Source organism: Zalophus californianus, chromosome 10, assembly GCF_009762305.2.
Source record: "Zalophus californianus isolate mZalCal1 chromosome 10, mZalCal1.pri.v2, whole genome shotgun sequence".
Classification (NCBI taxonomy): Eukaryota; Metazoa; Chordata; class Mammalia; order Carnivora; family Otariidae; genus Zalophus; species Zalophus californianus.
The window spans coordinates 90,073,655-90,099,351 of NC_045604.1; the positions used below are offsets into that span (position 1 = coordinate 90,073,655).

General features: G+C 46.3%; 1 protein-coding gene across 1 annotated transcript in view; it reads right to left on the reverse strand.

Moving 5' to 3' along the window:
- Nucleotides 1-12,949, reverse strand: part of SCNN1G (sodium channel epithelial 1 subunit gamma) — a 28,370-nt gene extending 15,421 nt beyond the window's left edge. Inside the window, exons 1-5 of the mRNA XM_027612130.2 lie at nt 10,036-12,949; nt 5,956-6,303; nt 3,863-4,172; nt 2,163-2,353; nt 1,093-1,196 (exon numbers count right to left, since the gene is read on the reverse strand). Coding sequence (XP_027467931.1) covers nt 1,093-1,196; nt 2,163-2,353; nt 3,863-4,172; nt 5,956-6,281 — 931 coding nt within the window. The 5' untranslated portion in view covers nt 6,282-6,303; nt 10,036-12,949. The remainder of the gene's footprint in view (nt 1-1,092; nt 1,197-2,162; nt 2,354-3,862; nt 4,173-5,955; nt 6,304-10,035) is intronic.
- Nucleotides 12,950-25,697: the final 12,748 nt, after the last annotated feature.

The following is a 25,697-nucleotide window of genomic DNA, read 5'->3' on the forward strand; positions in this document are numbered from 1 at the left end:
CTCTTGTGGGTAAGCCAGGCCCGTCTGTTGCCGGCTGCCCTACAAAAGTCACCGTGGCAGAGCAGTGGTCGTGCCAGGGCGGGAGGTCGTAATGGTATTACTGGTGCTGGTGATAGGAGTGGTAATGCTACTAACAGTAGGAATGACAACCACAGCCAGCATTGATTGTGTGTTTCATGTGTGTTGAGGACTGAACTGTGTTGCCCTCCCTCTAAATTCATATGTTGAAATCCTACCCTGTAATGTGACAGTATTGGAGGTAGGCCCTTTAAGGAGGTAATTAAGGTTAAATGAAGTCATAAGGCAAGCCCCGATCCCATAGGACTGGTGTCCTTATGAGGATAGGAGGAGATACCAGTGCTCTCTTTTTCTCTCTCTCTGTCTGCTTGCCACAGAGGAAAGGCCAGGTGAGGACAGAGCAGGAAGGCAGCCATCTGCAAGCCAGGAACCAAATTCACCAGCATCTTGACCCTGGGCCCCTTGCCTCCAGAACAGAGAGAACATAAATTTCTGTTTTTCAGGCTATTTTGTTATGCAGCCTGAGCAGACTAATCCAGTGTGTGCCAGGACTTACTTGAAGCACTATATATACATTAAGTCCTCTTGACAACCTTAGAGCACACATATTATCGTGAGTTCCACTTTGTAGATGAAGTGCAGTAACTTGCACGGGGTCACACGGTGAGTGGCAGAGCTGGGTTTTGGCTCCAGAATGCGTTATCTTAACCAAGATAAAGGTATGTTTGCCTCCTTAATCTCCTGTTCTGCGTATCTGGGTTCAAGTCCGTCTGAAAGCTGCCTGCCCTGCATTACTCCTTCCAACTACAAGCTCAAACCAGAGTGGTTTTCCAGGAAAAGAAACCCCGGTGATGTGATCTCTTTCTGTCTCTCAAAAGTAAAGAGGAGATGTCAGAAAGGAAAACAGACACCGAAAAAAGGAGCCCGCACAGATGCTGACAGAGACACTGCAGCAAAAGGGGACGTGGTGTCCCTGGTTTCTGGCTAGATGGAGAGAGCCCGCCTTTCTGGAAGGCTCGGGCACCCCAACTGTCCTGCTGCCAGTGTGCTCACTGTTGGTGTGGATTTCCTTACCATACTCGCTGCCCCCCATGGATGTGCTGAGGATAGTCTCGTTCTCTCTGTTGTTGAACGTGTAGCAATTCCCATACATTGGGTGGTGGAAAAGCGTGAAGTTTCTATGAGGAAGAATACGGGTCAGAAGGAGCTTTGGTGGGAACTCCCCTTGTGCATCTGAGCTGAAGGCTGGATGGGCCATGCTTATGAGGCCAACTCTCTTTTATGGACAATGGATAATAGACATGACTTACTTTCTCCACCTTCAGTCTGATAAGCCATAACCAAAGCCCCTCACCCAGGCTGACACACACATTGATACAGGACTATTCTCTGCTTTGTTCCCTCTCTTAATCCTCCCATCTTTGTCTCCATCCTGATGTGGCACTCCTTGTGCCATATGTCTGCCCCCAGATTCCTCTGCTTGTGAATTTCTCAGCCAACACTTGACATTTTTTTCCATTCCAATACCAGGAAATGATCTCCAGGGAAGGAAGCACAAGGCATGTGTCCTTACACTGGCTTTAGAACCCAACCCTCAAGTGGACATGATTCCAATCACTCAGCTTCATAAGGACCAATATATCTACTTACATATAGAATGGCTTAGTGTTTAAATAGAGTGAAGTAAGCCTTTTGGATAGGCAGGAACACTCTAGAATGTCCCACCACTGCTCAGTCACCACTAGAGGTCTGAGTGTTAACTTAAAGGCAGAAAGGTCTGAGAGCTCACCCATCTGTACATAGACCCTTCTTCCTCTCTCTTTCCCACCTTCCCTTCTTTCCTTTGTTTCCTTCTCTGTGCTAGGTCAATGGTTCTCAGTCATTGGTGTGTATGATGGTAGCATCCAAGGTTATACATATACCATCAACCACTCTGTTTTTATGAGTAACTTAATGAGTTCAAGGATATTTTGACTCTGTGCCATCTCTCTCTTCCTCACTGACTCTAGAACCTAGCTCCCATGTAAGCTGTTTTCCCAAGGGCAGCATCAGAGAAGAGCATCTTCTGCTCCCAAGCCCTCCCAAGCTGAGCTGCAGGTGCAAGCAAGGGGCCCAGAGCTAAGGGAGCAGACTCCTCTCCTGACCTGGCATCGCAGGACACCCCATCAAAGAGGCAGGTAACCAGCAGCTCCTCAGCAGAGTAGCTCATGTTGATTTTCTTCTCCAGAGGGACTTGTGCCATGATGTTCATGTAGTGCAGCTTGTACCACTCCTGGATGGCATTGACTCCCGAGCTGAAGGTGTAGAGGGCGCAGTGGGACGTGTCATTTGAACACTGTGGGTAAGAGGAGACAGTAGGCTGAAGCCATTGGCACTAGCACTGGCCTTCTGAAGGACGGTGAGGATAAGGAACTGGGACTCTAGACCAGACGCTCAGGGGGAACAGGAGGGACACCCGAAGCAAGGATGGGCTTCCTCTTACTTCCAGGGGCTGAGAGACATCAGCCTCAAGGACCGAGATGGGGCTGAGAGGAGGACAGAGTCTCACTGTCACGACTCCCTGCGACTGCTTACCAGATAAGAAGAAAAACCAGTTTCTTTAGCATCTCCAGATATCCAGGCTATGGTTGATTATTGCTACTGACTTCCCACACACCTCTAGCCATTTCCTTTTGGGTCAGCAGTCTAGAAATCTGGATGCTTGCCCAGACTCCAAGATGATTTCTCTGCAGGATCTTGGGCAAGGCGTTTTATGGCTCCATTATTTCACCTACCAAATGTCGGCTAAAATGCCATCCTTCCCAACCTCAGAGAGTAGTTGGGAGGACCAGCATTTAAATATATAATAATGAAAGCCTTAGAGGGAGACTGTAGTAGGTTTCAGATGTTCTCATCACACAGAGTTTGGAAGCTCTCAAACGGACAGACATTGAAGGACTGATTTTGCACTCAAGGATTACGGGGAGTGGGTATCTCATGAAAATACCCAGGAAGACTTTGAAAAGTCTCAGTGATTAGGAGAAAAGGCTGTTTTTTCAGGATTTGTAACTGGTGCTCTGAGGTCTCACAATTGGCAAGCCAGGTATGAGGTATAGGAAGAGGTGGTCTCATTCCACCAGGTGTCTCATCCTACAGAGGAGCCTGGGGCCTGGAGAGATAGGGTGATTGATGGACTTTGCCCAGGACACTAATGGAATTTGATTTTGGTAAACGGCTGCTTCTTCAGAGCCCCTCAGATGGGACCCAGAAGGAGAGATGAAAAGTCAGGCACCTAACAAAGGCAAGTACTGCAGGGCAGGGAACAGTGGGTGTTTCTGCTCTGTATCATCTGTTTCATTCCTTCAGGGGTCTGCGCCCTAATTTGGCTTTGGTGGAATGTCCCTTCCCCTATGGGATACAGTCTGATGAGACTGTCCACCATGATGCCTCACCCTCTGCTAGCCATTAGGTGACCCAAACTTGGCCAATCAGATAGTCCCAAGATGGAATCTGAATTGTCTTTATGGATGGATTAGCAAAAAGCATGAAAATAGTGTACTTGAAGTTTAATCCAGCAGCCATACGTGAAATGACTTTCCACCATTTCTTGCCACCTAGATCCCTGGATCTTGCCTAATTTCTGTCCTTTGAGTAGCCTCCCTGAGCTACTGGTCCCTTTCTAAGACATTTTTTTTTCCTGCTCAATATTGCCTGAGTCAGTTTTAGTTGCTTGCAGAAAATTCACCCTGAACTGGGTGTATTTCTTTGGGCAGGACCATAGAGACAGTGGAAAAGGAGAAACCTTACTGGACCCACCATCTCCAGCCCATCCCATGTCCCCCAGCTGTGAGGACGCGTATCTCACCAGTTGGAATCCCACCACCTCCTTGGACGCGTGGACATGCATGGCATCCGACGCCTTGTGAATGATGCGTCCATTGAATTTCCGCTTCCGCCCTGTGAGGAAGTCCCTGGCCTTACCGGTCTCATCCTGACCGAAAGCCATCAGTGGGACCAGTTTGAGGAATTTAGGCCGTGTGCCCTCCCAAGCCGAATTCCAGGACTCTGCCTCTCGGCGTTTTCGAGACGTATTCTCTGGAAAGCCATACAGGGTCTTTAAGGCCACTCTGGTCTCCTGTTCCAAGTCAGCTAGAAGGTCCCGCACCACACTGTACCTGCCAAGGTGGGAAGGAGGAGTCAGGGAAAGGGGAAGCTCCTCTGCCAGAGCACTGGTGCTTCTGCCCTCTGCTCTCCATCAGTGCGTGTCAGCCCTGGGCCCACTTCTCGCCTGCCTCCTTGGCCAAGGAGACCAAGCCTTTTATGATTTGCCCCGTCCAAAGTGACTGTTGGCTTAAGTAAACGGTGATGTGACCCTTGCATGACTTCTCATGCCTTCATTTCTGCCACTACCATCTGCTTGCTCTCGGGGTGTGTTGGTGAGTTTGCCCCAACCAGCATTTCTGGAGTGGTGACTATCAAGTGCCTCCCATAAACCAGCCACGGTGAGGACAATTACAGTGCAGACGATCCCTGCTAACGAGAAGTCTGTCCAGGGGACAGTGTGCATCTCCACCAAGCTCCCTTGTCCCTGTCATGAACTCCCCTAGAGTCAGTGCTGGGAGGGGGGAGGTAGAACTGTCACCTTGACAACCCCCAAGAACACAGAAGAATGATGCAGGATGGAATGAAGCATAGCACTATCTTTGACTTTTCATTATACAAGTAGTCCTGGTCTCCCTCCTAACCGCCCCCTCTCTTCTCTCTCTACCCCTTGCTCTGTGACTAGGCTACACAGCATGGTGACTGAGTGTATAAGCTGCAGAGCCAAACCACCTGGGGTCCAGCTACCCATCCTCGTTCTGGATCTGTGACCTTGGACCAGTTATTTTAGCCTTTTTGTGTCTCAGTTTTCTCCTCTGTGAAATGGGATTATTGCAGAGATTCTATGAGTTTATCTTGTGTGTGTGTGTGTGTGTGTGTGTGTGTGAAAACATTCACTATTAATTTTATTGGTGGAATTATATTTGTTAATATTTCACTCCTCCACCACAACTCAGCTCCACTAGGACAAAGACTGTTGGGTTGTTCGGTTCTATGCCCCAGACTCTGGCACACCGCACGACAGCTTGTCTGATTATGGATGGATGGAAGAGAGGGAGGGAGAGACAAAAAGACTCTGAGGGGGGAGAATGAGTCTTAGACCTGATTTTGATTTTGACCAGGTGGTTTACTTTGATACGCTTCCTCCCCTGCTCCTCCCTTCTCTCCACACCCATACCTGCTCAGACAAATTCTGCCAGATTCTGACCTGCCTCACAGATCAGTTTTCAATAATCCCGAGCAGGACTCCAGTGACCCATTTAGAACAGGCCCCTTGGCAGACAATAGGGCAGGACCAAGGGTTGATCCTGCCCAGAGCCCAGTGATCTCAATTAGTGGGGCTGGGTTCACTCAGATGAGGGTTTGGGGCAGCTGAGATGCTTCTGGAAGTCACCTGGGTGTCACTTCTGAGTCAGCTTCCAGCTCACATTTTGGGGAGAGTGAGGTGTAAGCTTACAGGGCTCAGGGGAAATGGCTGAGCTGGTTGTGTGTACCCGTGTGTGTGTGTGTGTGTGTGTGTGTGTGTGTGTCTGTGTGTGTGTGCGTGCGCATGTGTGCGCTCCCAGTTGCCCGGGCTAGGGGGCGGGTTTAGTCCATTCCAGGCCCAACCTCCAAGTGAAACTGACCCCTGCTGCCTCCCCCTCCTGCACATCCTGAGCTAGTCCATCCTCAGGAGCAGCTGTTAGATAGAAAACTTGGTACAGATTTAGAACCTGGGAGAGAGAGTTTACCAAGGTTGGCAACGAATTCTGATTTTTAAAAAGCATGTCTGCAGGGTGGCGCATGGTACCTTGGAGAGGGGCTGTGGCCTCTGGAGGGGGTGCAGACCCCACCCGTAGCCCTGCTCCTGCCTCTTACTTGTAGGGGTTGATGTTGCAGATAGTGACAGCAGGAAAATCCAGCTTCTGGAAGTGGACTTTGATGGAGACAGAGACGGTGTAGAAGGAGGCCATGAGGAGCGCACACTGCCAGAAGATAAGGGCCACGGCGGTGAGCGTGAACAGAATCCAGAGCAGGCGCCGCAGGCGGCCGCGGGACACCACAATGCGGCGACAGCCGTGGGTGTTGGTGTTCAGGCAGTACCACCGCATCAGCTCTTTGATCGTAGGCGCCTGGGGCCCCCTCACCGGCAGATTCTTCTTGATTTTGGCTTTGATCTTCTCTCCAGGAGCCATGGCGAGCATGGGACGTGGAGGGGCAGGCACGCTGGAGGGATGGAGAAGAAAAGCAGGTGAGCTCACAGTGCCACCCCCCGCCCCCACCAGCAAGCGCTGGCTGGTCCCTGGAGGCCGGACTCTGGGAAACACCAGCCCACGTGCCCTCGGAGGCCGCCTTCCTTTTTCCCTTTGGGGGCTGGACAAGTCTGCTTTCTGAGGTCCTGGCCCCTCTTCCAGGGTATTTGGGGTTTTGGACGTAGCAGCTGCCAAAGGGCAGCCTCCTCCTCTTGCAGCCCCCAGGCCCAGCCGTGTGGGGGCTGGGTGGGGTTTAACCCGTGAATCATTGGACAGGTTTGAAGAACCTTTCCCCTGGGTGCCTGGAACAGGAGCCCTGTGCACATCGGCCTCTGCACCACTCTTATCATGCTCTGCCGTATTTAGAGCATGACCACCCACACCTTATCACTGCCCTCAACCTGCCCCCTTGAGGGCAGCATTCCTATCTCACTAACCCCTTTGCCCCCCCCCCGCCCCATGCCTAGCTCAGTGTCTCGCTGAGCAAGTGCCCTGCACATCTCTTCTGACAGATACAACCTGCCAAGAGAATTGCTTGGCAGCCAACTTAGATCCTGTTCAGTCCACTCCCAGCCGTGATTTCCAGGATTTTCCCCTCTGCTTTCCCTGCAAGTAGAGTTTCTGTTTCATTTCTGTTTAACTTCTCTTTACATTCAAGCCTTCGGTGTTTCTAGAGCGCCTTCTAAACAATAGCCCACAACACTTGGCCACTTAATATTTGCCAGGCATCGTGCCATATTTTCTTGATTCTAACATAACTAATTAGGGGAATACACTTTAATTCAATACCAGCTTTCTTTGGGGGAAAGTGTTGGAAAGCAAATTACCACATTCATCAACATACATGATGCATTGCAGATACAGAAACTTTACAACATGGAACAACATTCTTTTTAGAAATGAACTAATGGGGTGCCTGGGTGGCTCAGTTGGTTAGGCGTCTGCCTTTGGCTCAGGTCATGATCTCGGGGTCCTGGGATCGAGCCCCACATCGGGCTCCCTGAGCAGGGAGCCTGCTTCTCCCTCTGCCTCACCCCCTGCTTGTGCTTTCTCTCTCTCTCATAAGATAAATAAAACTTTAAAAAAAAAGAAATGAACTAATATGTGGGTATTGTATGTTATATATATTGTCTATATATAGGGAGAGTCATCTCATGGTTATAATATATAAACTCCCATTAGTCTCATAAATATCTACAGTCTCTCTATATATACATATAATCTACATATATTTCATTTTGTGTTTCAACAAGCTCAGAGAAGTGGAGTAGTTCATGCAAGGCCACACCGCTAGTAAGGGGAGGAACTGGATTGGAAACTTGCAGCCTTCTCCACCATGATATATGCTTTAGGGGGGCCTGGTGTTGTGCTGGGTGCTGTCCCCTCCTCAAGGAAGAAGGAAAAAGAGGGAATACTGAGTTATTTAATTTCCAAACTCTGGATAGTCAGTGTAACTGCCTCCCAACAGTTGTGAGCACTGGTAAAGGGGGAGGGGAGGCGTATGGAAACTCTGCCTCCTCTGCCTGCCATCGGTGACAGAGGTAACGTAGGGTACACCTTACTTTGGGTAGGATATACAGGGTGGTCCCCATGCCCCCAGAGGGCCTGTGTCTGGGACAAGGACTTTAGTTTGCCCCGTAAAGTTCTTCAGGCAGGATTCTGGACTTCAGGAGTTACTTTTTCTCCATTTTGACCCCATGGGATATTGTCCAAATTTGGGAACTGGGGCAAAGCTGGGAGGCTTTCAAGTTTATCATGCTAGTGGGTTTCAGGTTTATGATGTAAAGGAAGTAAGAGTGCTGGGGGAGAGGGGGGCAAGGGAGATGTCCTGAGGCAGCGACATCCCTCCAACAGCGCTCCCTCCCAGAGGCATATGACCTTACTGGGATGGAAAAAGCCTTCTTGACCCTCAAAATTATGCTGTTAGCCTCTTGGCAAGAGGAATGTAACCTACTTTATCATTGAAAATATTTCTCATCCCCACCTCTTCTCTCTCTACAATCCAAAAGCAAATAAGTTAAAAAGTTTGTTTGTTTGTTTGTTTTAAAAACGTGGGTCCAGGGGTGCCTGGGTGGCTCAACTGGTTAAGCATCTAACTTCCACTCAGGTCATGATCTCAGGGTCCTGGGATTGAGTCCTGCCTTGGGCTCCACACTCAGCAGGGAGTCTGCTTGTCCTTCTGTCCTTCCCCCCATTTGTGCTCTCTCTCTCTCTCTCTCAAATAAATAAATAAAATCTTTAAAAAAATACAAAATTAAAACCTGGGTCCAGGTTCAATTTCCTGTCAAATAAAACTGCAACCCAGGGAAGGTTTTCTCCTCTGGGAATGTTTAGAATCACAGATTCTGGGTGCTCCTGTCTCTACCTCTCCTCACTGAAGACAACCCCTGGGGTCCCTCTGCCGCATCAGCTCATTCTCCAGGACTGACCTGGACCCCAGGAGATCAGCCACCCATGTCACTGAAGCCACAGGAAAAAGAAGGAAACCCATCTTGCTCATCACAAAACTGGTAAATGTTCATACAAACAGTGTTTCAACTTCAAAGCAAAGCAAGGTTGTGGTTACTATTAGGTTGTGCTGCTTGATTAAACATGATGCCTTTTGGAAGAACCCATAGCTGACACCAAGCATTCACTCTTCAAAGTACTTTACAGGTATTAACTCAGTTCATTTCCACAACAGATTTCTGAGGTAGGCATCCTCATTCCCCCATTATACAAATGAAATGGAGATCCTGAGAAGTTTAGTTTGTCCAAAGTCACACTAGAAAGTGGCTGAGCTGGGATTTGAACTTAGGAGTCCACACTCAGCTACTAGCTGTGCTGCTCCCCAAATAGTAATAATAATGGCAACAACAGCAAGAACAGCGGCTATTATTTATTGATCCTTTCGTACTCCCAGCCATCCTATGCAGCTCTTTTTTACACATGACCTATTTAATGCTCATAATTATATAAAGTACTAGTACTGTGCCCATTTCACAGAGGGGGGAGACCGAGGTGCAGAATGATTAGATAACTTGTCCAAAGCCACACAGATAGCAAGATTCAAAGGATTTTTTTTTTTTTTTTCAAATTCCAGGGCCGCTCATGACCACGATTCTCTACTGCGCCCCGCTGGCTCACCCCCGACCTCGCCAATCTCCCATGCCCCAGGCGGGACCCGAGCTCCTCCCCCGCGACTCCGCAGCTCCTGCCTACCCTGCACAGAGCGATCGCACGCTGTGCTGTGGCAGAAGTCAATCCGCTGAAGCCTCCAGAGAGAATCCAAACCGATTCAAGTGTTTGCTTCTTTCTGCAACCACAGTCACCCCAGAGAAAACATTCCAGAAGGTAAAGGGAACAATCGCGGTCAAGTCACACCAAGGCCAAGAAAGGGGGCTGAACAGGGGCTGGGCGGCGAGACAAGGCAAGGCGCGGCCCCGGACCCCGGGAGTCCCGGACCTTGTTCCTGAGTAGCCCAGAAATGCCTATCGCCCCAGCTCTGTGTCCCAGGCCACGGCGTGGGCGACGCCAGAGAGCTGGCTGGACCCGGATTGACCTGGGAAGGTGTCCCAGCATCCCAGCCACCGGGGAGGCAGCCCCCGGCTGATGCCGGCTCCGCCGCCAACCGCGCGGACCGTGTCCGAGAAGCCACCCGGCCCCGCGGCCGCTCCGGTGCCTGAAAGCCCCAAACTCGCGCGACCCGACCTGGCTCTAGGCTCACCTCGCTCAGTTCCGGAGTCCGGGGCTCGCGTGCGCGCGATCCGTGTGCGATCTGTTCTGCTCCGCGTACAGCTGGAGCATCCCGCAGCCGCCGCGGCCTCCGGCTCTTGTGGGCCTGACCTGGGCCCCGCCCCTGCAGCCCCGCCCCTGCAGCCCCGCCCCCTCGGGGCCACGCCCACCTGCGCAGGTGTATTCCCCAGGAGGCCCGGGATGTGCCAGCCGCGACTCCACAGCGCCCCCTGCCACCCTGAGGCCAATCTGCGCCCAGGTGCGTCCGGCCCTGTGCCTTACCGTAGCGCAGCGCAGTGCCTGCTGCCTCCCTGAGGCCACCCAGCACCCTGCACGCCCTCTGGGTCTGGGCGGCACCTTCCACCAGCACTTCACAGCGCCTCCTGCCGCCCTGTTACTGCCCGACACCTTCCACTCTGGTCCAGTTGGGCGCCCTTCCACCCCAGCACCAGGAGAAATCCCAACAGCCTCTTACCCCGGGCTCCCCACTGACCTGGATCATGAAGCTGCTTCAGTGCCCACCTGCGTCTGGCTGTGGGCAGTAGGGGTTTTGCAGCCAGGCCGTTTATCGTTTGGTCTCTTCAGCTGGCTTTTCATAGCGATGCACACAGATAGCTGTAAGAAAGGGGCTTAGAAAATGACAACTGGGGGGTGCCTGGGTGTTTCAGTCGGTTAAGCATCTGCCTTTGGCTCAGGTCATGATCTCAGGGTCCTGGAATCGAGCCGCACATCGGGCTCCCTGCGCATCGGGGGGTCTGCTTCTCTTTCTCTCTCTCTCTCTCCCTCTCTCTCTCAAATAAATAAATAAAATCTTAAATAAAAAAGAAGAGAAAAGAAAATTGCAACTGGAAGGGACCATAGAGATACCTCGGTCCAGCCCCTTAGAGTAGGGAAGAAACAGGCCCAGAGAAAGGAAGCGTTCTCTTCTCACACAGAACTTCTCAGACTTTAATGTGCATACAATCACTGTGGATCATGTTAAAATGCAGATTCTACCTCTACAGGCATGGGGCGGGGCTTGAGAATCTGCATTTCTAACTTTCCAGGTGATGCCTCTGTTGCTGGTCTGTCACCATGGATCATTGCCGTATTCCCCTCACTAGCCCCTCTACAGCCTATGGTCAATATACTAGCCAAAGGGATGCTATTAATTTAGAGTCAGATCATGTCGCTCTGTTTAAACCTGTTCAATGGCTTTTTTGCTTTATCCTTAGCAAAAGCCAAAGCCCTATGGTCACCCACAATGTCCTCTGTGTCTGACCCCTGTTATCACCTTTCCTCATCTCCCACCACTCTGACGCATTCTGCTTCTTTCTCTTTGGCCCCTGTGTTGTTCCTTGGATATGATGACACCCTTCTGCCTCAGCGTTTGTTACTGCTGTTCGCTCTACCAGCATCACTCTTCACACACACACACACACACACACACACACACACACACACACACACACACTAATGCACCCAGATAATCATGTGGATCATCCCCTTGCCTCCTTCTTGTCTTTGCTTTGTTATTCTATCAGTTAGAACTTCCCTGGCTACCCTATCTAAAAGCTCAATGTTTCCCACCTTCCCAATACTTCTTATCCATGTGATCCCTTCTATGCTATTTTTCTGTATAGCAAGACCAATCAAGATAAGCAGAATTGCCTAGCCAGCCCCTCAGTTGATCCCAGGGACCCCAGTCATGCAATTGCTGTGGCGATTGAAAACGGATATAGCTTCACTCAAAAAGAAGCCTTGAAAGACCCTGCATTTCAAGACTATTGCGACTAGTGAGAGGCTCAGCAGCAAGCCACTGATAGCTTGATAACTTCCAAGCTCAGAACCTAGGAAATGCAACCACCAGGGGCCAAGTTCAGAGAACATTAAAATCACTTACATTCAACATCAGCTGCTCTTTCCTCAGTGCTACTGGAATCCTGTGACTGGAATTAGTCTTGGTGAAGTCATTTGGTTTCAAGTAACAGAAACCAACTCAAAATAGTATAAGCAAAATCAAAACCCCTCTCAGCCTCAGTGGATCCCTACGAAGAATTTGACTGGCTACCAGATTTGCAATAACTAGCTTCTTTGGGTAAGGTGCCCTCATCCCTGGTCCATTCAGGATAGAGACACATAAACAAATATGGCCATAGAGGTCCACCACTATAGATAGATGGGCATTTCTCTAAGAATGTGGTGAGAGTGAGTGAGAAAGGAACCAAAACATCCCTTTGTTGCCAATAATACCACTTCCAAGCCACTTAGGAAAAATCAATATGAAATGAGACTTACACTGTCCCCTAAGTACATAGACTTTTTGCCAAAAGCAATGGTGTGGCAGTCATGTTTTCTTTTTTCCTCTTTTTTTCTACCAACATCTATTCCCTCTTTTTCTGGAGACGTCTCTGAGTTTCCTTTGGAGAATCATTCATCCACCTTTCTCAGTCCATGTGGTTGAGTTGGGGTGATCCCACTTCTGGCTCTAGGTCTAGCCAATCAGCTTATCACATCACTCAGGTCTTAGTGTTTTGTTCAGGAATAGGCCTGAGCCCCAGTTAAATCAAATGAAAGTCATTCCCACCCAGGATGTTTTCTGGAAGATTGCAAAGAGAACTTCTCTTTTGGCAGGGGGGCTACTATCAGAAAGGACTGTGTGATCCAAGAGCTGCGGGGAGTATCACATGGGGCTTGGGAGAGAAGCCAACACAAAGGAAAACAGAGCTGAGAGATGGAAAGAGTTCCAGCCCTAATGATAAAATGTCTCTGGACGCACAACTACCTTAAGCTGGGTCTGTGTCCCAGACTTTTTAGTCATTTGGGCTAATAAATTTGCTATTATGCTTATGACATTTTTAAAAAAAGATTTTATGTATTTATTTGACACAGAGAGAGAGACAGCAAGAGAGGGAACACAAGCAGGGGGAGTGGGAGAGGGAGAAGCAGGCTTCTCGCTGAGCAGGGGGCCTGATGTGGGGCTCGATCTCAGGACCCTGGGATCATGACCTAAGCTGAAGGCAAATGCTTAATGACTGAGCCACCCAGGTGCCCCATGCTTATGACATTTTGAGTTCAATTTCTTTCACTAAAAGCCAAAAGACTCCCAAATAATATAGAGGATAAAAGTCCTATCTTCCCACTTGAATGGAGAGATGCCATTTTGTTTCTTTTCTTTTTTAAGATTTATTTATTTATTTATTTTAGAGAGAGAGTGAGGGTGTGAGTGGGGGAGGGGCAAAGGGAGAGGGAGAGAAGCAGACACCCCGCTGAGTGCAGAGCCTGACACAGGGTTCGATCTCACGACACTAAGATCATGACCTGAGCTGAATCAAGAGTCAGATGCTCAACCAACTGAGCCACCCAGATGCCCTGGCATTTTTGTTTCTTAAAGTGAGTGTATCCCATATCCAGTCCCAGATGAAGGATCTACAAATCTTCTGGGGAACATTTTTCTATGCTAGACGACACCGGTGAGAACCCTGTGCTACTAAAAGGGAAAAAGGGAATTTGAATTCTGACAAGAAAATAGACTGTCCTTGATCCTAGACCTCTATAGCTATCTCAGTAAGGCCCAAAGTTCACCAAATTACCTCCACAGAACCTACAGCATGATGTGAATCAGGTGTAGAGTCGGTGGCACTCAAACTTCCAGGCTCGTGTGTATACTATGTAATAGGATGGTAGGATTCTGAGACTTATATGACTTGCTGGGCTAATGTGGAGTGGTGGCATAATAAAAGTCATTCTTATTTATTAATCAGACCCTAGTTTCCAATGACCAAGGTAATATTTCTGAGTGTAGTCTTAGTCAGGGGCGATAACATTAATTGTTACAATATTAGAGAAATGCAAATTTGGTTACATCCATTTTCTAGGACAATTTCTTTCTCCAAAGAAACTCCACACTTTCTTCCTTCTTCTGACAAAAGTTAGCCTCATTTTCCTAGCGTAAAAAAAAAAAAAAATTCTTTCATCAGAATCAGATTCTTTAAAGATCAAGAAACATACACAGATAACCTATAATGATGGGGGAAGGGTGTTGAAAGCACACAGATGACTATCACAGGGGAGTTCTTGATGAAATCTGTTTATCTTATTATCTATGTGGAATCCATTCCACTTTCTACTGGCAACAGAGCCTACATTTTCTTTTGGGGAAACATCAATTCCTACCTTAGTCTCTGTGATATTGGTAGGAACTCTAACCTCAACACCAACCATAACATTTCTCTCTCTGGACACATTTGGTTCAGGGAAGGGCGTGCTTCCCAAGCCAGCCAATGAAAACCTTCCCCTGGAGAGAGTTTAGCCAGCATTTTGGCTAACAGATAAGTCTTGCGGGAAGCTGCCTTTGTATGATCAGCACCGCGGACAGCAGTGCTCCTTTATGCAGGAGGTCTCCACTGGGATGTTGCTCTCCCAAATACTACTTGCAGCTTTGAGATGGATATAACAAGAAGAATGAAATAGTGAAAGTGACCTCCTTCAATCAGGTTATTCAGTTGGTATGGGTGAGAGATGTCACAGTCAGATTGCCTTTAAAACTAGAAATGACCAGTCGATTCTTGATGTTTGTCCTTGCGATAGTTATGTTTTATAAAATTGCCACAAACATTGAATTAACAGATATTGAACTATCACTCCTAAGCAAAATATAGAGTTAGGTTCTTGCAAGTTTCTGATCATAACATATTCATCAACTGATCAATAAATAACTTTTTAAAATGTGTGTTTCTGTTTAAAGATACCTTATTTAGGGCCTTCTGGGTGGCTCCAACTCTTGATTTTAGCTCAGGTCATGATCTCAGGGTCATGGGATAGAGCCCCATGACGGGCTCCTCACTGAACATGAGCCTGTCTAAGATTCTCTCTCTCCCTGTGTCCCTCCCCCACTTGCATGCACTTGCGTGCTAAGAAAAAGAATTTAAAATTAAAAAAAATAAAGATACCTTATTTAATATACATGATTGAATAATCAACATTGAACTCATGGCCAATGGCACTATCACTCTTGCATAAACAAAACCTATCTAACACATATATTTTCTCTGAAAGGCATATCACAGCTTTTTTGTGCCTACAAATACTGGGGAGCATGTCAATGCTATGCTCAGATGCTGTTTTAAACAGCAACATCAGCAACAAAAAGCATGAAAATGTGAAAAACTGGGCACTAAATAGGCTGCAAAAAGAACACTTGTTTACAGCATGAGAGCTCAAACAAGCAGGCAGAGAAGATGGACATCCCAGCTCAAGAAAAAGAAAGAAAATGTGCCCTTTCGCTGCCTTTTTCTTCTATTCCGGTTCTCAGTAGATTAGATTATGCCTACCCACATTGGTGAGGGTGATCTTTACTCCCTCCACCAAATCAAATGCTAATCTATTCACAGAAGTACTCAGAAATAATGTTTTCCCAGCTGTATGGGCATCCCTTACCCCAGTTAAGTTGACACATAAAATTAACCATCATTCCAAGTCTCAGGATACAAAAGATGTTCAGAGGTTATAGAAGCCAAATCCCATATGGCCCTACATAATTCAATTACTCTTCTTTTTCTTGTGTCTCAGGGTGGATGATTAGGTTATTGACTTGAGATTTTCTTCTTTCTTTATTCTTTTATTTATTTTTTTTAAATTTTTTATTTTTAAGTAGGCTCCACGCCCAGCCTGGAGCCCAACACAGGGCTGGAACTCATGACCCTGAGATACAGACCTGAGCTGAAATCAAGACTCAGATGCTTAACCAACTAAGCTACCCAAGCGCCCCTCTTCTTTCTTTCTTTCTTTTTTTTTAAAGGTTTTATTTATTGGGGCGCCTGGGTGGCTTCGTCGTTAAGCGTCTGCCTTCGGCTCAGGTCATGATCCCAGAGTCCTGGGATCGAGTCCCGCGTCGGGCTCCCTGCTCCGTGGGAAGCCTGCATCTCCCTCTCCCACTCTCCCTGCTTGTGTTCCCTCTCTCACTGTGTCTCTCTCCATTATTTATTTATTTGACGGAGAGAGTGAGAGAGCACAAGCAGGGGGAGCAGTAGAAGGAGAGGGAGAAGCAGGCTCCCCGCCAAACAGGAAGCCAGATGCTGGGCTCAATCCCAAGACCCTGGGATCATAACCTGAGCTGAAAGGCAAGGCAGACGCTTAACCATCTGAGCCACCCAGGCGCCCCGCCCCTCTTCTTCTTCTTCTTTTTTTTTAAGATTTATATTTATTTGAGAGAGCGAGAATGAGAGAGACAGAGCACATGAGAGGGGAGAAGGTCAAAAGGAGAAGCAGGCTCCTCGCGGAGCAGGGAGCCCGATGCGGGACTCGATCCCAGGACTCCGGGATCATGACCTGAGCCGAAGGCAGTCGCTTAACCAACTGAGCCACCCAGGTGCCCGCCCCTCTTCTTTCTTAATATGGATATTTTCAGCTATAAATTTCCCTCTAAAAACTGCTTGAGCTACATCCCATAAAATTTTGATATGTTGAATCTTCATTTTCATTCATCTCAAAGTATTTTCCTTGCTTTTTTTTTCTCATCTCAAAATATTTTCTAATTTCCTTGGGGTTTCTTCCTTTACCATTGGTTAGTTGGGAATATTTTCTTTAATGTTCACATATTGGTGAATTCCCCACATTTCTTTCTGTTACTGATTTTTGATTTTCCTCAACTGTGGTCAGAGAATGTACAGTGTATCATTTCAACCCTTTAAACATATTGGGAGTTGTTTTATGCCCTGCCATGTGGTCTGTCCTGGAGCCCTACGGTATTGAGTGCCACTAAACCAGCTACCACTCTAACCCTCATATCCTATACTTGCCCTTCACTTACTTCCCCCATGCCCGCCTCCTTGCTGTTTCTCAAACACTCCCAGGCATGCTCCCATCTCAAGGTCTTTGCATTGTGATTCCCTCTGCCTGGAACGCTCCTTTTCCTAATTTTTGCCTAGCTCACTATTTCACCTCCTTCAGTTCGTCGCTCAAAAGTTGCCTTCCCAGCAAGACTTTGATGATCACTCTATTTAATTTGCAACCTCCAGTGTTCTGTTCCCCTTTCCTGCTTTATTTTTCTCCATCGCATCAATTTTCATCAGTTACGCTGTGTATGTTACTTGTTTGTGTCTTTCTCCATTAGGATGTAAGCTCCTAAGAGCAGGTATTTTTGCTTGATTTATTTACTGCTTTATCTCTAGCATACAGAACAGTGCCTATCACATAATAGAAGCTCAATATGTATTTTAGGAATAAATGAGTGAGTAAAATAATACAATCCGTTCTAATTTGGTTGATGGTTGGCTCCCCTGCCTCTAGAAGGCTATGCCTGGGGAGAACAGGGTTGTTTCAGGCAGGGGAAATGCCCAGCTAACTGCAGACTGGACAGTTGAGTGGGCCAATAAGAGACAGTTAGGTCTGTTTGCATTGGCAGAAATAGAAGAATGAGTGTTTAATGTTTTTATTCTTTCAGCTTTTCTCTATGTTTGAAAATTTTCACAATAAAAGGTTTAGAAAATAAGAAGTAGAGTAGTTAGTGATGTGCTCATTAATATGGACATGTTTTTTTCATCTACCAATGAAATGGGTGATCTTGGGGCACCTGGGTTGCTCAGTCAGTTGGGCGTCTGGCTCTTGGTCTCAGCTCAGGTCTTGATCTCAGGGTCATGGGTTCTGGCCTTTTGGATTAACGGTCCACTGTAAGTGACTTCACTTAAACTGAATCACCTCTTTATTTATTTTTTAAAGACTTATTTATTTGAGAGTGTGAGTGGGGTAGGGTAGAAGGAGAGAGAGAGAATCCTGAGGCAGACTTCCTGCTGAGCAGGGAGCATGACACGCTGGGCTGGATCCTAGGACCATGAGATCTTGACCTAAGCAGAAAACAAGAGTCGGATGCCTAACCACAGGAGCCACCCAGGCAACCCCTGAATCACCTCGTTAAAGACTACCTCTGAATACAGTCACATTCCCAAGTACTGAGGGTTAGGACTTTAACATATGAATTTGGTGGGGGGACAAAATCCAGCCCATAACACTGACATATTCAAGATGCTACAAATTGGTTTGCTTGTTATTTTCTTCCTCTCTGCAAATATTTGATATTATATTTTCAGTTCTGTTCTATCTTTACCTGATTTCCAGCTTTTGAAATTTCTTGACATCTCTCTGCTGGATTAGCTGTTACTAATTTGACAGCCTTACCTCCCTCTTCTATAGTTCCCTTGGCATCACAGGGAGGATGCCTAGAATTACACTTCTAAAAATCTCTTTCTTAGTGTTTGCTAATGTGAGGTACCTGTAAAGAATTTGGAAGATAAAAGAGACATTGTTATTTTCTGGTTTCAGTTGTAGGCAGACAGAGGAGCAAACAGCTGGGCCTGAAGTTCTCATTAGCTTCCAGGCAGGCTACTATAAGTCATTTCTTTTAATCCTGCGGGTAGATGAGAAGACAGTGGGTCTTCCCAGATCTCTTGAGCAGGGCTGGGATTTAGGGTGAGGTAAGTGAGGCAGGGTCGTCCAAGGGCAGGGTCAGTGTCTGTTTTTATTTAAAAATTTCACATTTTGTTCATCATGGATTTTTTTCCATAAGTTTTCTTTTCTAAATATTGCATTAAAATGTTCTTTATTTGGATGAGTGAATTGGGAGGGTTTATTTATGTGTCAACTCGACTGGGCTCTGGGATGCCCAGATAGCTGGGAAAACATTATTTCTGGATGTATCTGTGAGGGTGTTTCTGGAAAAGATTCGAACTGGCAGACTAAGTAAAGAAGATCACCCTCACCAATGCAGATGAGCATCATCCAATACACTGAGGGCCTGAATAGAGTGACAATGCAGAGGAAGAATGAATTTGATTTTTTTTTTAACTGGAGCTAGGACATTCATCCTCTCCTGGCCCTGGACATTGGCACCCCCCTTTAGTCTTGCAGACTCAGACTGGGAGTGACACCATTGGTCCTGTGACTCTGAGGCCTTTGGACTGAATTATAACACCAGCTTTCCTGATGGTCTAGCTTGCAAACAGCAGATTGTGGGACTTCTCAGCCTCCATAACTACATGAGCCAATTCCTAGAGTAAATCTCCTTTCATATCTCTATATATCTCTATATCTCTATATATCTATTCCATTGGTTTGTTTCTCTGGAGAACCCTAATAGTGCCTTGGTGCTCTCTTAAAGTTTGTGTCCAAGGCAACTGCTTCACTCGCTTTGTCCTATCCCTGGTCTTGCCCTTGGGGAGGTACAGGGCTTCCAGGTTGCTCCTGGGATTCACTCACTTTGGTGATGCAGGCTGAGATGGGTGACAGTGGCTTGCTTGCCCTGCATTCCCCAGCCTTCCAATGATGGAGTAAGCCTCAACGTCCCCCTTCCTACCCAAAATACACAGAGTGGTTTCTGTTCTTCTGATGGAACCTCGATTCATACAACCTTTCATCAACTGTATTCACTTTTTTTCTGATCTCTTTTGTGGGTTTACATCTGTTTTATTCTTTTACTATCATCTGAGTAGTGTTTTGGTATGGAGCAGAGGAAGATTTATATGTTTAATCTGTGCATTTTTCTAGAAATCCCTCTCTCCTCAAATTCCCAGAGTTCTGAATCATTTGAACAATTATTCATCACCCATTGCATCATATCCAATTATAACTGATTGCATCTTCTTCATTTTTGTGCAAAATTTAAATCTTCAGTACGCCTCCTTGTGTCCACAACGTCCTACATTATCTGACCTCTTCCCCTCCTCCTCAACTGCATCTTTGGCCAGTTTCTGCTTTGCTCAATTTGTTGCAGCCACCCTGACCTCCTGCTCTTCTTCGAACATGCCAAACTCATCCTCAACTTAAAAGAGTTTTTGCACTACCTCCTCCTTCCATCTGGGATGGTCTTCCCCAGATTTGTCCCCTTGTTTCATTCACTTCTCTGTTCAAATGTCCCTCCTCAGAGAGGCTTTCAATGCTCTATGTGAAAGAGTCTCTCTCCTTACTCCCCATGTCCTTCCTAGGTTTTAGTTTCATTCAAAGCAATGATCAGTAGCTGAGATTACATAAGATATTTGTTTATTTGTTTATTTTCCCTCTGGAATGGAAAACATTTTGTGTTTTCACTGCTGCATCCCCAGAATCTTGAACAGGTGCCTACCATATAGTGAGCACTCTAATATATTTTTTAAAGATTTTATTTATTTATTTGAGAGAGAGAGCGTGCATGTGCACAAGTGAAGGGAGGGGCAGAGGGAGAGAGAGAATCCCAAGCAGACCCTATGCTGAACGCAGAGCCCACTTGGGGCTCGATCCCATGACCCTGAAATCACGACTCTAGCTGATACCAAGAATTGGACACTTAACCGACTGCCACCCAGACACCCTACTCCAATATTTCTTGAGTGTTTACACTGGAATGGATCTCACAGTTCTCTGATTTTGGCAAATAAATTAAAGGTTTTATTTTTTTCTTTTCCATGGTGTTCTGGTGTCACTCAGGCATCCACAACTCCTCCACGGTCTCCATTCCCTGTTCCTGACTCCTGTCTGTGATGATCTTACAATTCCCAGGAGGATCTCTGGCCTCTGGCCTCTGACACGTGAGTAAGGATCAGACTCCCCCTCCATTTGGACCTGCCTGATCTCAGAGACCTGGAAGCTGAGAGCCCCTGTGGGAGCCCCTCCTACCAAGCAAGTGCATCAGTTGCCTCTTAAGATGCCCAGATGCAAACTCTCCCAGAAAGGGATTCTTATTTTCTCTACCATTCTCAAGTCTTCCTTTCAAAAAACATTGATTGTTCAATATTATTTTTTAAATCTACTTTCATTTTTTAACTTAAATGCACTTTAATACACTTTTTTATGTTGGAATAATTTTAGATGTATAGGGAGTTGCAAAGAGAGTACAGAGTTCCTATATAAAATTATCCAGTGCCCCACTGGGTATTTACCCCAAAGATACAAATGTAGGGACCTGAAGGGGTACGTGCACCCCAATGTTTATAGCAGCAATGTCCACAATAGCCAAACTGTGGAAAGAGCCAAGATGTCCATCGACAGATGAATGGATAAAGAAGATGTGGTATATATACACAATGGAATATTATGCAGCCATCAAAAGGAATGAGATCTTGCCATTTGCAACGACGTGGATGGAACTGGAGGATGGTATGCTGAGTGAAATAAGTCAATCAGAGAAAGACATGTATCATATGACCTCACTGATATGAGGAATTCTTAATCTCAGGAACAAACTGAGGGTTGCTGGAGTGGTGGGGGGTGGGAGGGATGGGGTGGCTGGGTGATAGGCATTGGGGAGGGTATGTGCTATGGTGAGCGCTGTGAATTGTGTAAGACTGTTGAATCACAGATCTGTACTTCTGAAACAAATAACGCAACATATTTTAAGAAAAAAGAAAAAGAAGAAGATAGCAGGAGATGAAGAATGAAGGGGAGTAAGTCAGAGGGGGAGACGAACCAGGAGAGATGATGGGCTCTGAAAAACAAACTGAGGTTTCTAGAGGGGAGGAGGGTAGGGGGATGGGTTAGCCTGGTGATGGGTATTAAAGAGGGCACATTCTGCATGGAGCACTGGGTGTTATGAACAAACAATGAATCATGGAACACTACACCAAACAAAATATGTAATATACGGTGATTAACATAACAATAAAAAATTTAAAAAAAAAGAATTCCCTTTAAAATTATCCAGGGCCCCCCAAGGTTGACAGCTCATGCAACCATGGTACAATTGTTAAAACTTTAGCCCAAGAAATTAGCCTTGGTGTAGATCAAGTCCAGGTTTTACCTGGATTTCATCAGCCTTTCCATGAAACTCTTTTCATGTTCCAGAATCCAATCCCAGATACCTTGATACATTTAGGCGTCATATCTTGTTAGTCTTCTTTGGTCTTTGACAGTTTCTCAGTCTTTGATTTTCCTGACTTGGCATTTTCAAAGAGGACTGGTCAGTGATTTTGTAGAATGCCCCTAAATTTGGGTTTATATGAAGTGTTTCCTTATGATTCGACCAGAGTTATGGGTTTTGGTAAAGAATACCATAGAGGTGACGTGCCTTCTTCATCACATTGTATATACTGGGGTTTGATGTTTAATTTTATATGTCTACTTGACAGGGTCATGGGGCACCCAAATATTTGATCAAACATTATTCTGGGTGTTTTTGATGAAAGTAACATTTAAATTGTTAGCCTGAGTAAAGCAGATTGCTCTCTCCAATTTAGGTGAGCCTCATCCAATTGGTTGAAGGCCTGAATAGAACAAAAATGTTAACCCTCCCTCAGTTAAGAAGGAATTCTTCCTGCTATATTGAATGAGCTGGGACATGGGTTTTTTTGTGTTTTGTTTTGTTTTCCTGCCTTTGGACTTAAACTGAAGCATTGGCTTTTCCTGCTGGCCTTTGGCCTAGAAGTAGACCATTGGTTCTATTAGGTTTGCAGCTTGATGACTGCAAATCTTGGGAATTGTCAACCTCCATAATGATGTGAGACAATTCTTTGTAATATATCTCTCTTTCTGTCCTTTTCCCCCCCTGAATCTCTGCCCACCCCATCTCTGGTTCTCCCTCTCTCTATATATGTATGTATATACACACACATGTCTTATTAGTTCTGTTTCTCTGGAGAACCCTGGTTGTGACAAGGGGTTACTTAATATCAACCTGACTTATCCCTGGGTGATGTTAACTTGATCACTTGGTTAAGTTAGTGGCTGCTAGTTCCCTCCACTGCCAAGTTACTCTTTTTCCCTTTCCACACCTCATTCTTTGGAAGTGAGTCACTAAGTCCACATTCAACTTCATATCACTGTAGCAAGAGGATAATCAGTGTTGCTATAAATAGAGGACAACTGTAAAAATGAATAGAGGAAAACAAAACAATGTAATTAAAGTCTATCTAGATACTTTTTTGGTTATCCCATTGTAAGTAACAAATTACCCAATAAGGGAAGGCGTTAAAACAATACAATAATTTATTTTACCCATGAGTCTGGGCAGGGCTTGGCAGGGAAGGCTTGTCCCTGCTGTAGGGACATCACTGGGTGGATTGACCCACTTCCAGGATAGCTCACTCACACAGCCGGCAAGTTGGTGCTGGTTGCCAGCCGGAGCTTTGCCAGGGCCTGGGGCTCAGGGCTTTGGTCCTGATTCTATGTGGGTCTCTCAGCGTGGCCTGGGCTCCCTCACAGCATGGGTCCCAAGGGGGAACATCCTAAGAGAGAGCGAGAGAGACAATTGAAAGGCACATCGTGTTTTATGATCTGGCCTCGGAAGTCACATAGTGTCACTTCTGCGGAATTCTGCTAACCAGGATGGCCATGAAAGCCCACCAAGTTTCCAAGGGGAGGGGGCATAGACTCTACCTCTCACTGGGGAGTGGCAAGGTTCTCAAAGAGCATGTGGGATGTAAGCTACAAACTATCCCAATAGTGTTGCCTGCTGAAGGCTCTGAACAAGCCTGCTCCATTGGTGTTTAAGAAGAGAGAGAAAGAAAGATATTAGCAGGGGGCACCTGGGTGGCTCCGTCAGTTAAGCATCTGCCTTCGGCTCAGGTCATGATCCTGGGGTTCTGGGATCGAGCCTCGTGTTGGGCTCTCTGTTCAGCGGGGAGCCTGCTTCTCCCTCTGTCTGCCACTCATCCTGCTTGTACTCTCTCTCTCTGTGTGTCAAATAAATAAATAAAAATCTTTAAAAAAAAAGGAAGATATTAGCAAGTGTTGGAGCAATGTACAAAACATTCTAGCCCCATGTTGAGACAGTTTCTTTTAAAAGGAAATGAATGGAAAGGACATATTTTTCTTATCATGTATTTCTGAGTCTGTAGAGCTACTTTGAACTTGAGCCTCTTTGACATCCAAACCTTTTCATGTCCCTGCATCTTTACACATGTGGTTCTCTCTTCTTCAGATTCCCTTACTCCCTTCTCTGCCTAGAAAACTCATTTTCACTCTTCCAAACCCAGCTCGTTCTCTGAGGCAACAACAACAACATCCTGTTTATTCTAGCCCTTATTTATCCCTTGTGTTATAATTTCTCTGAGACCTGTTTGGCTTCCCACATTCACTCACTATAATTTGAATTCCTAAAGCATAGGAACCACATGTTATTTGTAGTTAGAAATTTCTGCCCATTTTACCTCTTCTTGCCACACCCCAACCCCACACTATATTTCCTACCTGGGCAACTCCTATTCAACCTTAAAAACCCAGATTGACTAATACTTTCTAAATGAAGTGCTTGCTACCTTCCCCCAACCGAATTATTAACTTCATCTTCTGTAATCTCTCAGGATCTCATTTGTATCTCTAGGACAATGTCTGGGTGTTACAGTGCAATTCTATAGATGGTACACCAGTCTTTCAGGGCTGGATATGAGTTAAATCATCCTTGTCATAGACCAGTTCCCCAGCACCAGACCCTGAGATGACAATTCACATGAAACGATTTATTCAGGAAGAGCTCTTAGAAGAAACTCCTGAGAAGGGAGGGGAGCAGGTCACAGAAAAGGAAGAAGTCAAGCAAGGATGGGATGACGGGCAAGGTCTCAGAAAGAGTATCTTTAGCCTAACCCTGCAGGGAGCTCTGGAATGTTACACCTCACAGTTTGTCCTGACTGGAGGCAGGGAAGCTGGCTTCCGTACTCCGGCACCCAGCTGTCATTGGCTAAGGGCCACCCCAGAAAACAAACCCTAGGTGCTTCCAGCTTTCTGTGTGAGCAGACACGGCAGTGGCAATAGCCCAAAAGCAGGTGCCAAAAGACAGTCACATTTGTAGCAAAGTACACAGCTGGGGACGGGGCCACAGAAAAGGCAAAAGGATCCCACAGGATCTGGGTAGGGCCCCAAGAGTGTCAGCTACAATCCTGTATCTTAGTGAATGCCCTTGAAAAGAAGAAATGACTAGCAAACAGGGAAGGCCATCACACCAATGACAACAGAGCCACAGATTGAGGAATAGATTTAACTTGCATCCATGGCCCTGAGCTAAAAATGAAAATAAAACCTGAAGAGAATTCTTTGTAAGATCTCACTAGCAAACTGGAAAACACGGGTGATTTTCTAATGAGATAAAAATGGCTGAAATTAATTCAAGAGGAGAAAGAAAATTTAGACAGACCAGTATTAATGGGTGAAATTAATGGATGAAAAGTATTTCAAAGAACTGCCTGCTCCACCTGATCTAGAGAGTAAACTGGGTGAATTTTATAACCTTTGAAAACACATCATTTAAATTGTTCCAGACCTAAAGAAAATAGGGAAGCTTCACAGTTGTTTCTAAAAAGCTGGCAAAACTGAACCCTGACAAGAATACTGAGCACACATACAGCCTGCAAGCTGGCTTTCTTATAAAAATAGATGTGACATTCTCTATGAAACCGTTAGCAAGTAGACAAAGAGATACACTTGATGCTATCAACTTGGTGTACCAGGTGGATAGGTTACAATGGACATCTGTCATTTCGGGCTGCCCGGCATGCCGCGGTCCTCCTTTCAGAGGGAATCTCAAGATCGATGGGAAGCAGCTCCATCTCCCATGATGGAGGCTGGAGGGAGATACGGCGCTGTCCTACATTCCAGCAGCTTGTGACCAGAACTAGGATCTAAGCCCAACAAATGGGTGCTTCCACTTTGGGCTTAGGATCTTGAAGGTGGGACAGCAAAAGCTCGGGGACAATCAAGAAATTATTCAAGATTATTCAG